Consider the following 15,366-nt stretch of genomic DNA (forward strand, 5'->3'; position numbering starts at 1 on the left):
CAGAAATCCTTATCGCCACAGGGCAGAGAATGTGTTCTTTTCTGGGCAACCTAAGAGAAGTTACAGGTAATGAGTGGCAGAAGAAAAACTTGAATTAGGTCTTCTCATACCAAGTACAGTGTCTTTCCCCCAAACACTCAGAAAATTAATGCACACCCTGAAAAATGACAAGGTAGCATGGAAAAGTATCTCAAGAGAGCTACAAAATGCTGTAGGAATTCCAAATATCATCAGAACAATTTGTTACCACAGTTTACATATGTTTTACTTATAAGCATCACCCAAATGTCCACCATCCCTCATTCACACAGAAACTCTGGAATGTGCTAAACTTGATGCTTCCACAAGAAAAAAAGCCAGTCATACCAGGTGCATCATTAATTTTGCAAATTTATTGGAAATTTTACAAAACCTGAGAAGTTTGTTTCATATAGTATAGAGCTTTTCACAGGGAAAGATTCCCAACCAGTCTCTTTGTCCTGCTTTTTCTTGGCCATGCCATTATTTGCAGTCCTTTGCTCTCCTGGCTCTCCCTGTGCAGGCCCCAGTAGGCCCAACCTCACTGGCCTTGATTTGCTTCTTCCTTGACTGCACCCACTGAAGCTTGAATTGCCTCCCTTACTCCCCAGAGCATTCAGCTCTATGTAAAACTCAGCAACTGAGGCTTCTACAGCTACCAAAACCCATCTGCCTTGGGAGGCAAGGGTAGCTCTAAACAAGCAATGGAGAAATTACGGAAAATTTTGGAAAATACATTTTCAATTGCATTGCTACACACGCACACACACACTCACAGATTATTCTTGTGAGGCCAAAGAATATTCTCTGAAATGTCATTTTATATGCAGGAGAACTTGATGCACTCAGAATGTAACTAGCCATAATAATAGATCGTCTCACCGAAATGTAGAACACTGTCTTCAGTTCTGCCCTTTTGTGTTCTAGAAATGGGTTAAAACTTTCATATTTCTGTCTGAGTATTACAGGTTGCCAAAACGGTTATCAGAATCTCCTAAGTAAATTTAGTGCTCTTTTCACAAGAACAGAACAGTCAGGGAAGTGAGAGGCTCAGTGTACTGACGTATCTGCCAGCTACAGCGCAGCTGGTGAAAGTCACACCAGATGACAGAGAGCTAGAACTCAGTCTCTGGGAAATCTGTTCCGATTCATTTGTCAGCTACATAATCAATGGTCAATGTGGAGCCCAAGTTTCTCTCTGAAAATCACCCCCTGGGAGTTCTTTCTGCTGTGGTAACTCCATGTGGACTAGTCTTGAATATTCAGTTCTCTCTTTCCCTTTACAGCTGAAGTTAGATGCAGGTGCCACTGATAGAACATACGGAAAAAGCAGTGAGATTTTTTATTTACTGAAAGAATCAGGGTGATCACATCTTACTACTAGTTAAAGACTCAGTTGTTTAAACTTTTAGATCATCTTCTGGTTTGAATAGTGGTATCTTCAGGAATTTGTCTTGGAAGACTGTGTTACTTCTACCAATTGTTGATTTAGAAAGTTCAGTTAGAAATAACATCCTCTTTCCTTATGGAATGAAACAGGAAAAATGTATAAGCTCCATGTTTATCTTGTAGGAATCATGTAAATAGAACTAAACACAATATTGTTTGGTGGTTCATTAAGCATTATTAATAAATAATAATAATACCCTAATTATAATAAAAATACAGATCTTAGTGATGAAAAGGAAGTTCAAAAAAGAAAGCTTTCCACTTACATATAAACTAGCTTTTAGAAATGAACTTCAAAAACTTGTAAGAGAAAATAAAAGCATTGAAACAAGTCACTTAACATCTCCATGGTTGCAGACATGCATTTCCCTTGTACCAAGCGTTGCCCTCTTAGAGGCTTCCTTCCATGTGCCAAGTAGCAACAACACCCAGGCCAGCCCGCCTGGCAGGACCACATAGTATCTGATGTGGGAGCCCAATTCAACAGTCCCTGTACTGGCCCAGGTCTGCTTCCTCACTGCTTTATCTGGATACAGTCTTGACATCAGCCAACACCACCCCCTAGAGTGAGTGCACACGAGCCCCTCATAGCACTGCGGAGGAGTTCCGCTGCACGGCAGTGGCTTCACTGCCCCCTACCATAGCTGTCCATTTACTCTATCGTTTAGAACTTAGAGCTCTGCAGCGAAGTAGGTGCTATTGAGCCTGTTGAAAGATGAAGGAATTGAAACACTTGGCTGGTGAGTGTGGAGCCTGTATTCCACCCTCAGTCTGGCTCCCTTTCCAGCTTACCAAGCTGCTGCTCACCATCTCTTATTGCATATTTCACTCTTCAGCACGTCATTATATACCCTGCCTTATATTAGTCACTACTTCACAGGCCAGTCTTAAATAAATCAGTGGAGTTCAGTCTTTAGAATGTATTAGAATCACGCAAGTACTTACTTGAAATACGTATTCTTATTCTTCCTCAATTGCCCAAAGATTATGATTTAGTGGGCGGTGGGAGGGGGTGGGGGCAAATAATATCCATTTTTAACACCCACACCTCCCCACTCCTGGTGATACTAATTCAAGTTTCTCTATGAGAAACACTATATCAGACTAGATCCATTAGAGATGGAATCATTACATATTGTAGGTTAGAGTAGATGTTCAGTAAATACTTACTTGACTGATTTATTTCTGTTTCAACAAACATTTTTGTTGGTCAAGTATTAGATACTGATAGAGTGCATTTGCTGTACTTAACAGAAACTCACCCCCCAAAAAATGGCTTAAATATAAAGGCACTATGAATGTGGACCCAGCATCGTGGGACTGAGAGTATCTTCTTGACCAAAAGGGGGATGCAAAATGAGATGAAATAGTTTCAGTGGCTGAGAGATTCCAAATGGAGTCAAGAGGTCACTCTGGTGGACATTCTTATGCACTATATAGATAACACCTCTTAGGCTTTAATGTATTGGAATAGCTAGAAGTAAATACCTGAAACTACCAAACTCCAACCCAGCAGTCTGGACTCCTGAAGACAATTATATAATAATGTAGATTACAAGGGGTGACAGTGTGATTGTGAAGACCTTGTGGATCACACCCCCTTTATCTAGTGTATGGATGAGTGGAGGAATGGGGATAAAAACTAAAGGACAAATGGGGTGGGATGGGGGGATGATTTGGGTGTTCTTTTTTCACTTTTATTTTTTATTCTTGTTCTGGTTCTTTCTGATGTAAGGAAAATGTTCAGAGATAGATTGTGGTGATGAACGCATAACTATGTTATCATACTGTGGACAGTGGATTGTATATCATGGATGATTGTATGGTGTGTGAATGTATTTCAATAAAACTGAATTTAATTAAAAAAATATACATAAAGGCACTGATTAGTTTACATAACAAAAATAATCTAGTATGGTTAATTCAGAGGTTCAACAACATCAACACCCATGGGTTTTCCATCCTCCTCTCTGCCATCCTCTTTTCCCTCATGATTACAAGATGGCTTCAGCAATTCCAGGCATCACACATAGACTTGACAATATCCAGCCAAGAAGAGGGAAGTTTCTTCTTGTGTATCTCTTCTTAAGGGCAGAGAAACTTTACCCAGAAGTCCCACAGCAGGTTTCTCCTTGTATCTCTTTGGCCATAATTACTTTGCCTGCTTCTATATAAACCAAACACAATCTCAGTGCAAAAGAATGAAACCACCATGATTAGCCAGCCCCCTCCTCCCTCACCCCTCTCCCCACCAAAGGACATGGGGACAGGAGGGTGAACCGAATCAGGCAAAAAAGGGAGTCGCTTTTGGGTAGGTAACCAACAGTGTCTGCCACATCAGGAACACCTAAGAGAAAACAACTTCAAACTTTTGTGTATGCAGCATAATTTAGAAGGGTCAGTATAGGGTTGAAGAGTGAAGAACAAATACGCTTTCATTGGCATCCCCAGGCTTCATTGTCCAGAGGCCAGAAAGAAGCACTAGCTCGAGGAGAATAAAGAGCAAGGCTGCAATCCGCCAGCAGGCTGTGTCACCATCAGCAGGGCCTGCCATCTTCCTCCCTCTGCCTCTGACTCAGGATGGCAGTGTCAGCATGTTGGCATTTTAGAGAAATGGATTTTTGAATAGATGAGGTATAGTTGGTAATTTTCCAGAAGAACATTTTTAAACAAAATGAGTAGTAGATGGAATCTGACCCCTTAGCAAAGCCTTCTTTGTACCTTAGAAGTGCAGGTGATAGGAAAGGGGAATCTTGCCAAGCCTGAGGCTATTTTTGGTGGGGAGAGAGGTTTGGAGGGGTGGTGTTGATCCTTCTCATTATTATATTGCAAACCTTGAGACTCCAACAATCTGTAGCTTTAGGGAACAATTTTATTTTCTCCAATTTTCCAACAACTGACTTCAAGGGAACAGTCAAGCTTGAGAAATCAATCAGTCAACAAATATTTATTGACCACCTACTATGTGTCAGGCAGTCTTCTCATTGGGTACATTGTAGTGAACAAGTTAGGCTAAGTTCCTGCCCACAGGAGCTCTCATTCTTGTAGCTGAGGACAGAAATTAAACACAAACAAGCAAACAAGATAACTATAGGTAATGTCAAGTGCTATGGAGAACATAAAATAGGGTATAATGACAGAACGTGACTGAGGGGAAGGCTTCTCTGAGGAGAGGATATTGAAGTTGAGACCTAAACAATAGGAAATAGGCAGCCATGCGGTGCCTGCAAGGAAGAGCATTCCAAACAGAAGGAACAGCAAGTGCCAAGACTCTGAGCTAAAAACTAGATTGGCGTGTCTGAGGGCCAGAAAGAAGGCCCGTGTGGCTGAAGGGAATAAATGAAGGGAAGAGTCGGAGGAGATGAGGTTGGAAAGGAGAGAAAGGATTTCATTTTCAGAGAATGGAAAGCCATTGGAGGGTTTAAGTAAGCACATGCCATCATTTTCAGTTTAGAAAGTCCACTCTAGCTGTTGTGTGGAGGATGCAATCTCTGTTAGAAGGCAAAAGTAGAAGAGATGATGGTGGCCAAGGCCAAGCAAGGAATAAAGAAATGAGGAAGCAGTGGATTTGGAGCCTGGGAACACAGTGTGATGGTTTCTAACATGTTCACAAATTTTATGCTACGGCACTCTTCAAGAAGAGGAGCATATGGCCCCTGCCCTTTAAATCCCCTGGGCTGGGTTTAATGACTCGCTTCTAAGGAATAGACTAAAGTGGAAGAGTTGGTGGATGACTTCAGAGACTAGATCACAAAAATAAAGTAAATTTTAAAAAGAAAAAGATGAATTTAGTATAAAGGCAAAGAGATGTGTAAAAACCTGATAGCCCCTGTGGCATTGTGATATTACTCCTTTCCATCACGGAGGAACTTGAAGGAGCAAGCTATTTTTGTTTTTCCTTTCCATACTTTCCATTCACTACTATGATACTCTGCTTCTGCCTTTCACTGAAACTGTTCTTGCCCAGGTCACCATTGACCTCTGCATTCCTAAATTCCAGGGGGACAGCTCATTCCATTTCTATTTTATCAGACAGATAAGAAATTGTTGATGATTTTCATTCAAGTTGAAACTCTCTTCACTTGGTTTCTGGCACACCAGTCTCTCTTCATTTTCCTCCTAGCCCTAGGCCTCCTCCCTTGCATTTTCTGTCATGGTCTGGATTTCCTATATGTCAGCATTCTCCAGGCTTGGGCTCTTGCTGTTTTCTCCTCACCAGTGGTTCTCAACATTGTTGTGTTCCAGTTCTAATGAGGGCTCTGATACTCATTAAACAGTTTCAAGTGTCTGGGACAGGGTGGGAGCCAAGGCGGCCTGTGGTTGGTGAGACTCTTTTTTTTTTTATTTTTTTATTTTTTTTCTTTTCATTTTTCATTTTTCATTTTTTTTTAATTTTTTTTATTAAATTCAGTTTTATTGAAATACATTCACACACCATACAATCATCCATGGTATAGAATCCACTGTCCACAGTATGATAACATAGTTATGCGTTCATCACCACAATCTATCTCTGAACATTTCCTTACATCAGAAAGAATCAGAACAAGAATAAAAAATAAAAGTGAAAAAAGGACACCCAAATCATCCCCCATCCCACCCCATTTGTCCTTTAGTTTTTATCCCCATTTTTCTACTCATCCATACACTAGATAAAGGGGGTGTGATCCACAAGGTCTTCACAATCACACTGTCACCCCTTGTAATCTACATTATTATATAATTGTCTTCAGGAGTCCAGACTGCTGGGTTGGAGTTTGGTAGTTTCAGGTATTTACTTCTAGCTATTCCAATACATTAAAGCCTAAGAGGTGTTATCTATATAGTGCATAAGAATGTCCACCAGAGTGACCTCTCGACTCCATTTGAAATCTCTCAGCCACTGAAACTATTTCGTCTCATTTTGCATCCCCCTTTTGGTCAAGAAGATACTCTCAGTCCCACGATGCCGGGTCCACATTCATCCCCGGGAGTCATATTCTGCATTGCCAGGGAGATCTACACCCCTGGGAGTCGGGTCCCACGTAGCGGGGAGGGCAGCGAGTTCACCTGTCGAGATGGCTCAGTTAGAGAGAGAGAGGGCCACATCTGAGCAACAAAGAGGTACTCAGGAGGAGACTCTTAGGCACCATTACATGCAAGTTTAGACTCTCCTTTGTGGTAATGACCTTCATAAGGGCAAGTCCCATGATCGAGGGCTCAGCACATCAAACCTCCAGTCCCAGTGTTTGTGACAACATCAACACCAGTCCAGGTGAGGATGTCCAACACATCCGCACCTTCCCCCACATCCTCGGGGCTGGGGAGGGGGAGGCTGTAAATATATTTTTTATTATCTGCCCAAATTACTCTGGGATGTGTCACTATTTCACTCCAGCCTATACTAACCTACTGTATCTCACTTCCTATTCAAAGTTCCATGCAATTGTGGTGTTTGAACAAATCGACTGTAGAGTTGTACCGTTTAGAAAATTTAGATCCTGTATCAAATAGATATCTGTTCCCTTGGAGACTCTTCTTTTTGAAAGCTGCCTAGCTGACTCTGAAAAAGTCTGTCTCTACCCCACCAAGCCCCCCAACCCCAACACAAACACACTCCTGCCGACTCAGGCCATCTCATTATGCTCACCCAAGGCTTCAAGTACCATTTATTTTTCTGGTAATATCCAAATATCTATCTCCAGCCCAGCCCCTTCTCTTAAGAAACATTTCAAACTGTTCACTGGATGTCTTCATATGAAGGCCGTATAAATATTTCAAATTCATATTCTTCTCCCATAAAACTAATTATTTTTTTAAATTTTCAGTCTCGATGAAAGGCATCATCACTCATTAAGCCCAAATCAGAAACATTAGACTCTCTCCCTTTCCCAACCCCATTTCCAATCTATCCGCAAAACTCTACCACTCCTGTTTTAATATCTGTAATGTTTGTCCTCCCTCTCTACATCCAGTTTTACCATTGTAGTCTCAGACCCTCCTCATTTTCCACATAGTCTATGTTTTACTTTCTATTGCTATACAACAAATTATCCCAAAACTCAGTGGTATAAAATACCAACTGTTTATTATCTCACAGTTTCTGTGGGTCCAGAATTCACAATTAGTTTAGCTGGGTAATTTCGGTTCAGGGTGTCTCACGAGGTCGCAGTCAAGAAGTCAGCTGGGGCTGCGATCATCTGAAGGCTGGACTGGGGCAGGAGGGTCTGTTCCTGAGATGGCTCACTCACATGGCTGTTGGCTGCATGCCCCAGTTCTTTGCTGGCTGTTCTTGGGATGCCTTGGTCCTCATCACTAGGTCCTCTACATAGGACCGCCTGACATGGCAGCTGGCTTCCCCCAAAGTGTGTGATCTGAAAGAGCGAGAGAAAGTGCGCACAGGAAGCTCGGTATTATAGGATGAAGATCAAATTGCAAATAGGGAAAGGTACAACAAAAGTAGCTTGTTCCTTTGTGCTGGTTTGAATCTGTTATGTACTCCAAAAAAGACTATGTTCTTTAATCCAATCTTATGGAGGAAGATCTATTGTGAGTGGAACCTTTTGATTAGGTTGTTTCCATGGAGATGTGATATACCCAATTGTGGGTGGGACCTTTTGATTAGATTATTACCATGGAGATTTGACCCTGCCCATTCAAGGTGGATAAAAGGCAGAGACATTTTGAAGAGAGCTCAGAGATGCTTAGAGAGAAAACACCCAGAGACATTTTGGAGACAGCCGTTGAAACCAGAACCAGGAGAGAAGCTAAGAGATGAAATCCAGAGTTTGCCCCAGAGAAGCTAGGAGAGGACCCCCAGATGCTTAGAGAGAAATGCCCTGGGAGAAACAAGCAAGGACACACAGGAGCTGAGAGAGAGAAGCTAAGACAGAAGCCCAGAAACATTTTGGAAAAGGCATCAGAAACCAGAAGCTAACCCTTGGAGATGCCCGGCAGACTCTGGCCATGTGCCTTCCCATGTGACAGAGGAACCCCAGATGCCTTTCTTCAGAGAAGGTATCATCCTATCGATGCCTTAATTGGGATATTTTCATGGCCTTAGAACTGTAAATTTGTGAACTAATAAATTGCCATTGAAAAATCCAATCCATTTCTGGTATTTTGCATTCTGGCAGCTTTAGCAAACTGGAACATCCTTCAAGAAGTTTATCTGTGAAGGGAAGCAGTAATCTAGTAACATCAACAAGGGCTATGAAGATTTTACATGCTTCTTTCCCTTATACTAAATGGCCCTAGTATTTGCCTTTTCCTTTTTTAATTTACTTTTCCTTGACCTGACTCTTGTTACCCTTTGCCTTTTAGCTATCATTTCTTCTAGCTATTCGTAGGCAGTCCTCTCTTCAGCATAACATTATCAGTTATTAAATTTCCAAAAACCATCCAACATGGCGTGTTAGAATAGTGGGCACAAGAAGAATAAGCACGTTCTTAGGGTGACCTTGAAGAGGGGGTTGGGGAAGCTCTCCTATGTTTATAATGTATCAGTAAAAGCATGGGCTCCAGGTCACACTGCTTAGGTTGAATATTGGCTCCACCTTCATTGGTTGGGTGAATTTGGACAAGGTACTCAATCCCCCTAAGCCTCCGTTTCATCACTGTTATAGTGGGGATAATATAATAACATCCCTCACAGTAATAAAAATTTAATTAATGGACCACTTAATGTGCTAGTCGCAATACCTGGCTTATTTTAAGTGCTCAAAGATATTAGCCATAATTTATTTGTAAAGTGCATGAGTAGTGTATGGACATGGTAGTATCACTTTTGATTGTTCAGTGACCTTCCAACTTTTTGGTTCTCAGCTTCTAGAATTGTGCTGTCTGCTACAGTAGTCACTAACCACATGTGGCTATTAAGTCTTGAAATGGGGCTGTTCAAACTGAGAAGTATTATGAATGTAAAGTACACAGTGGATTTCAAAGACAATAAAAGAAAAGAATGCAAAATATTCCATTAAATTTCATATTGGTTATATGTTGCAATGATATTATTTTAGATATATTGGGTTGAATAAAAAATATTATTAAAATTTATTTCCCCTGCTTCTTTTTGCTTTTCTTAATTGGCTATCAAAAAAATTTTTTAATTACATAAGAGGCTTGCATTATATTTTCTTTGGACAACATTTTAGAAAGATTATATCACTAAATTACTAAGCTATAAGGAAGCAATGAGTTATATTTTATTTATCTGTATAGCATGGGCTCCTCTTCTCCCTTTCTGCTCCAACCACAGTTTCTGTTAACCTTCACTGGCAGTCCAAGCCTTGCTATTCGCACACACTGATCCTTTGTAAGCAATCATCTATCATTAGGATAATAATGACATTTGTGGCCAACTTTCAGCCAGCTTCTGGCACTGCCCAAGGAATCCTGGTTACAGGTTAATCAGAGGAGGGTAACAATGAACAAGGAAGAAACCAATTTATTTCTTTAATCCCCTTGACAGCAATCCTTGATATAAAATTGGAGATGAGAAGGAAAAAAAATTGCATATGGCAAATACTACTGGTAGCCATCCCAATACATATCCTCCCTTTCTCCTTTGCTAATAAAAGTCCCAATTTTGTTCACGGTTTCTGCAATGTGCCCACTTTAAAAAACATAAAAGTTAGAAGCGATGGTCATATGGCATAATTTCAGCCAAGAAAATATAAACACAAATGTCATGATGAGTCTTTTAGAAAAACTGTTTTCTTGATTTTAAAAAGGTAGGGAAGGGGTGGCAAACTCATCTAGCACACACATCTTATTCTTTGCCTTTCTTCTTTTCTATCTGGAATGTGGACACAATACTTTAAGGTGGAACAGAAACCTTGAGACCCTTGATAGCATCCTTGATTAGCTACATGAACCCTGGAGCATCTACCTCTGGACTCCTTGTTACATGAAACTCTTTCTTTGGGTTTCTGTTACAAACAGCTAAACACAATCTTAGCTGATACTTGACATCTGCAGAAAATGCTAATGCTCACAAACTGGCCTTAAAATCTGGTGCCCCCGCAATACTCTCATTTTCAGGACAACATGTCACCTTTAGCCCTAAACACAATAGTTATTCTGATTCTTGCATTGGGAATGAGTGGGAACTATTTGGCTTTGGCATTTTGTGATCCAGCATATATAACAGTTATTTTTTTAAGATACATTTCAGTTTGCTAAAGCTGCCAAAATGCAATATACCAGAAATGGATTGGCTTTTTCAATGGGTATTTATTAGATTTATAGTTCTAAGGTCATGAAAACGTCCAAATTAAGGCATCAAGAGGCAGATACCTTCACTGAGGCCTGGCTGCTGGCATCAGGTTCCTCTGTCACATGGGAAGGCACATGAAGATGTCTGCTGGTCTCTCCTGGTTCTTGTATCAATGGCTGTGTCCAAATGTCTCTGGGCATCTCTCTCTTAGCTTCTCTCCAAAATGTCTCTCTCTCCTCTGTGAGTTCCACCTGCCTTTGATTCTCTCATAAAGGACCCCAGAAAGGGGATTAAGACCCACCTTGTATGGGCTAAGTCGCATCTCCATGGAAACAACCTAATCAAAAGGTCTCATCCAGCAATAGGTCTGCCCCCACAAGAATGGATTAAAAGAACATGGCTTTTCTGGGGTACATAACAGCTCCAAACCAGCACAAGATATAGACTGTGTTTCTACATAGGGATATAAATACAGATAGATACTTCCTAGAAGGCAGGGACCTTGTCTCTTTCATTCATCATTTTATTCCCAGCCCCTAATAAGGACAACTCCCCTTTTCTTTTAAGGCTGCCCTCTCCTAGTGATATTCACAAAATATTTTGCCACCATTCAGAGGCAACATCATGGAAAGGGTCCTAGACTAGACTGCAGGATACCTGGAGGTAATCCTGTCTCTGCCAAATAAATAGCTGTGTGACATTGTGCAAGCTGCTTAACCTCTCTGGACCTCAGTTTCTGGGTTTGTAAAGTGAAGGCATTTAAGTGATCAGGGATCTTTTAACTTCATCGATGGTAGAGTCATTTCTTCAATGAAAGATCATGCAGAATCTCAATGTAGTAAACAGATAAGATTGAAGAGAGAAAGCCCAAAAATCCTTCCAAATGGGCCCTTCTCCCTTTTACCCCACCCCCACAACCCACAAGGCCCTTCTCTACAGGGGTCCTTTATAGCATAGTTTGAAAGCCACTCTACAAGTTCACATGTAAGTTTTTTCCCCCTAATTTCTAATATCTAATGGACTATTACAGAAAAGATGATTATGAAAGATGCTGACTCAGAGGATGTCTGAAAAGGTGGCTAGACTAATGCCCAGCTATAGCCATGAATCCAAAAACTGAATCTGTTTAACTAGAACCATTCCAATTTTTTTTTTTTTTACCTAATCTACTACCATTTTACAGGATAAGTCTTGTATGTAATTGCAATAATGTCAAATCAGTGTTTCTTAAAGTGTATTCTATATACAACTAGTTTATATAGGTTTTAAATAAAACTCCTAAAACAGAGTGTTGTAAAATTGTAATTGCATGTAATTTTGCAATTTTAAATTTTTTCAAGTTTTATTTTAAATATCTTTATATGACATCTGATGCTTATTTACACAATGGAAATTTTCTAATTTTACTTCCCCACTGTTTCAGTTTGCTAATGCTGCCACTATGCAAAATACCAGAAATGGATTGGCTTTTATAAAGGGGATTTATTAAGTTACAAGTTTACAGTTCTAAGTGTTCAAACTAAGGCATCAACAAGATGATACCTTCACAGAAGAATGGCTGATGGCATCTGAACCCCTCTGTCAGCTGGGAAGGCACCTGGCTGGCGTCTGCTGGTCCTTTGTTCCTGGGTTATGTTTCAAAACGGCTTTCTCCAAAATGTCTCTGGGCTTTTGCCTTAGCTTAGCATCTCCAAATGTCCTTCTGTCTGCATTTCCAAGCATATCTAAGCATCGTCTTTCAACGACCATTTTCAAAATGTCTCTGTTAGCTTCCCTTGGGATGTTTTGTCCTCTCTGCTCTCTATGTGAGCTCTCTTTAAAGGACTCCAGTGATATAATTAAGACCCACCCTGAATGGGCAGGGTCCATACATCTATGGACATAATTCAGAGGTTCCACCCTAATCAACAGACTAATCAGTCTGCACCCACAAGATCGCATTAAAGAATTTGGCTTTTCTGGGGGACATAACATATCCAAACTGACACACCCATCCATAAGATAATAAATCCCCAAGAAATTTAATAGCTTTCCAAACAAATCTAAAATAAGCTTCTAACTCTGAGTCATAGAGACCTAATTGAATATTATCATGCTCACATACACAAAATGTGTACTAGCATGAGGAGAGAAATGAGTGCACACAACAGCTTCAGGAATGACCTGTGCTTGGGGACAACATAACCAAGTGTTAGCCCATGGGCTTTGAGAGACCTAGGACTGGTTGCCTACTCCATGAATTACTTTTCTTCTCTGTAAAACTAGAAAAGGCTGTTGAATATTAATGTACTAATGCACAGTGTGACTCACCAAAAGAGATATTGCATGTAATGTTTTCTAAATTGATTTGATCATAGAATTCTTTTGTGGTGACCTGTCTTGCTGGACTAGTAGTCCAAGAAAGATACATTGGGAAATTCTCTAATACAGCCACTTTTGCCTTTTTAAAGATTTTTTTTTTAGGTTAAAATAGTATTTTTAAATATGGGTGTATATAAAAATATTTTTTAAACACATGTGTATGTAAAGGCGTAAGTGTTGGAAGAAGGCTTCTAATATCTTCCTTCATGAATCCCCATACTCCTGTCTTTTGCACATGCACCAATTTGGCTTGAAAATTTACTAGCATAGTACATAGAACAATTCTTGCTTGGGAAAAAAATGAAAAATGCATGATACAAGATGAAGGCTTAAGTCAGATCTGCTTTACAGATGAAAAAATAGACCAAAATTATAATCATGCAAGCACTCAAAATCCTACTAAAATCCTGGGGGATAAAACAGAGGAGTAGAAGTGAGGATGCAAATTCTCATTCCTGGCTCCTCCAGCTCATTCTTGTAACATCCCTGATGTTGTTTCCTTTTCCTGACCAGGAGTCATTCTTTTCTTCCTGTTATTCGGAACACCCAGAAAAGTGAGCTAGAAAACAGAATGAACAACCAGGAGCGCACCATAGCCTTCCTGCTGGAACAAGCCTTCCGCATCAAGGAGGACATCTCTGCTTGTCTTCAAGGGACCCATGGCTTTCGAAAAGAGGAGTCACTTGCCAGGAAGCTACTGGAAAGTCATATCCAGACCATTACCAGCATCGTCAAAAAACTCAGCCAAAACATTGAGGTAGTTCTCCATTTCCCATATTTAGCATCATTGCTTGACAAAAGATTATCAACCACCAGTGTTATTTTTCAACTACAGAAATGTGTAGCCATTTTTAAGTTTAAATGATTACAATTTAGTTGCCCTAGAGGCAAACAATTCAATTTTTCAAATGCTCATTTATGCCAAAAGGGAGAAGGAACTTCTAGTCAAAGAACATTTATTGTGTATCTAGTTCATGACAGCAAAGAGAGGGGTTTAATATTATGCCAGATATTGTGCTAAATTGCTTATTTTAGTCCAAATCTCCAAGAATCTATTAGCATAATTATTTCCAAAGGAGATTTTTATAACTCTTTTGGCAATGCTGTCTCAGCAGGTCCATCACAGTCCGACCCCCACTATCTTTCTGACCCCACTTTCCATCCCTCTCTCCTTCACTCTAGCTGCACAGGCCTTCCAGGTATTCCTAGAACATATCAGTCATGCTCCAGCCTCAGGGCCTTTGCACTTGCTGTTCCTTCTGGCTGGAGTCATCTTTCTCTACATATTCCTATGACTTATTTTAATTTCATTCAGGTCTCTGTTCAAATATCACTTTATCAGAGATAATTTCATTAAAACTTTACAAAATAAGCACACATACACCTTGCCCCAACAGTCTCAATCTCCCTTATATATACTTTATTTTTTTTTTTTATCTATAGCACCTATTACAACCTAACCTGTTCTATATTTGTTTATTGTTTATTTTCCCCTTGTAAAATGTAACCTCCACAAGGGCAGGGACCTTACTTTATTTCCTGCTAAGCCCCTAGTGTGCACAAGGCCTGGTATGTAGTCAGACTCCAAAAAATATTTCTTAAATAGATGAATAGATGACTTTTAAGATGTTAAAGGAAAAGGAGTTTCTGAGGAAGAAAAAAAATGGTTGGTTTAAATCAAGTTAAACAGCTTTTTTTTAAGAGTTTCTGAGGTCCTACTGTGCATGATGAATCTGGGGTAGCTATTTCCAGATAAGGATTCCAGGGAATACACTTTAAGAAACTGGACAAAAATGTGTGGAATTTTCATGAGAACTGACAACAATGTACTGCCACAATGCCTTTTTCTACTATCAGAGAGAATTCTAAATTTAATAAAAGCATTAGGATTGACCCAGCAATGACTTCCTCATGAATTTGTCATTCAGGATATTTAATAAATTTTTTTTTAATCTTAGGGTCTAGCAGGCCCCATAATGCATTTGAGAGAATGCAGAAAGTTAAAAACTCTCAGTAAACCCTTAAAAGGCAGTTTATTGGTATTTCGTTAAATTGAATTGACGCTAATGCCTGATGTCAGTGTCATGTCTCAAAGTGGTCAAAGTGTTTCCAGGCATAATGAAGTCTCAAAAAGTGACAAGAGAGGCAAGAGCCTGGGTGCCTTTTGAGATATCATGTAAATATATCATTAGCACAAAATAACATCCAAATTTAGGAGGCAAAGTTCTTGAAATTAAGAAGTGAATGACATTCTTAGAAACATCAAAATGTTGATTACATTTGTCAAAATTCATCGAGATGCATACTTTGATTTGTGCATTTTAATACATATTGATTATATA

The 15,366-nt window shown here is 39.9% G+C and overlaps 1 protein-coding gene across 1 annotated transcript in view; it reads left to right on the forward strand.

Moving 5' to 3' along the window:
- Nucleotides 1–15,366, forward strand: part of FAM81B (family with sequence similarity 81 member B) — a 72,887-nt gene that overhangs the window by 11,702 nt on the left and 45,819 nt on the right. Inside the window, exon 3 of the mRNA XM_037800882.1 lies at nucleotides 13,538–13,781. Coding sequence (XP_037656810.1) covers nucleotides 13,538–13,781 — 244 coding nt within the window. The remainder of the gene's footprint in view (nucleotides 1–13,537; nucleotides 13,782–15,366) is intronic.

This window comes from Choloepus didactylus, chromosome 13 (genome assembly GCF_015220235.1).
Source record: "Choloepus didactylus isolate mChoDid1 chromosome 13, mChoDid1.pri, whole genome shotgun sequence".
NCBI classification, from domain to species: Eukaryota; Metazoa; Chordata; class Mammalia; order Pilosa; family Megalonychidae; genus Choloepus; species Choloepus didactylus.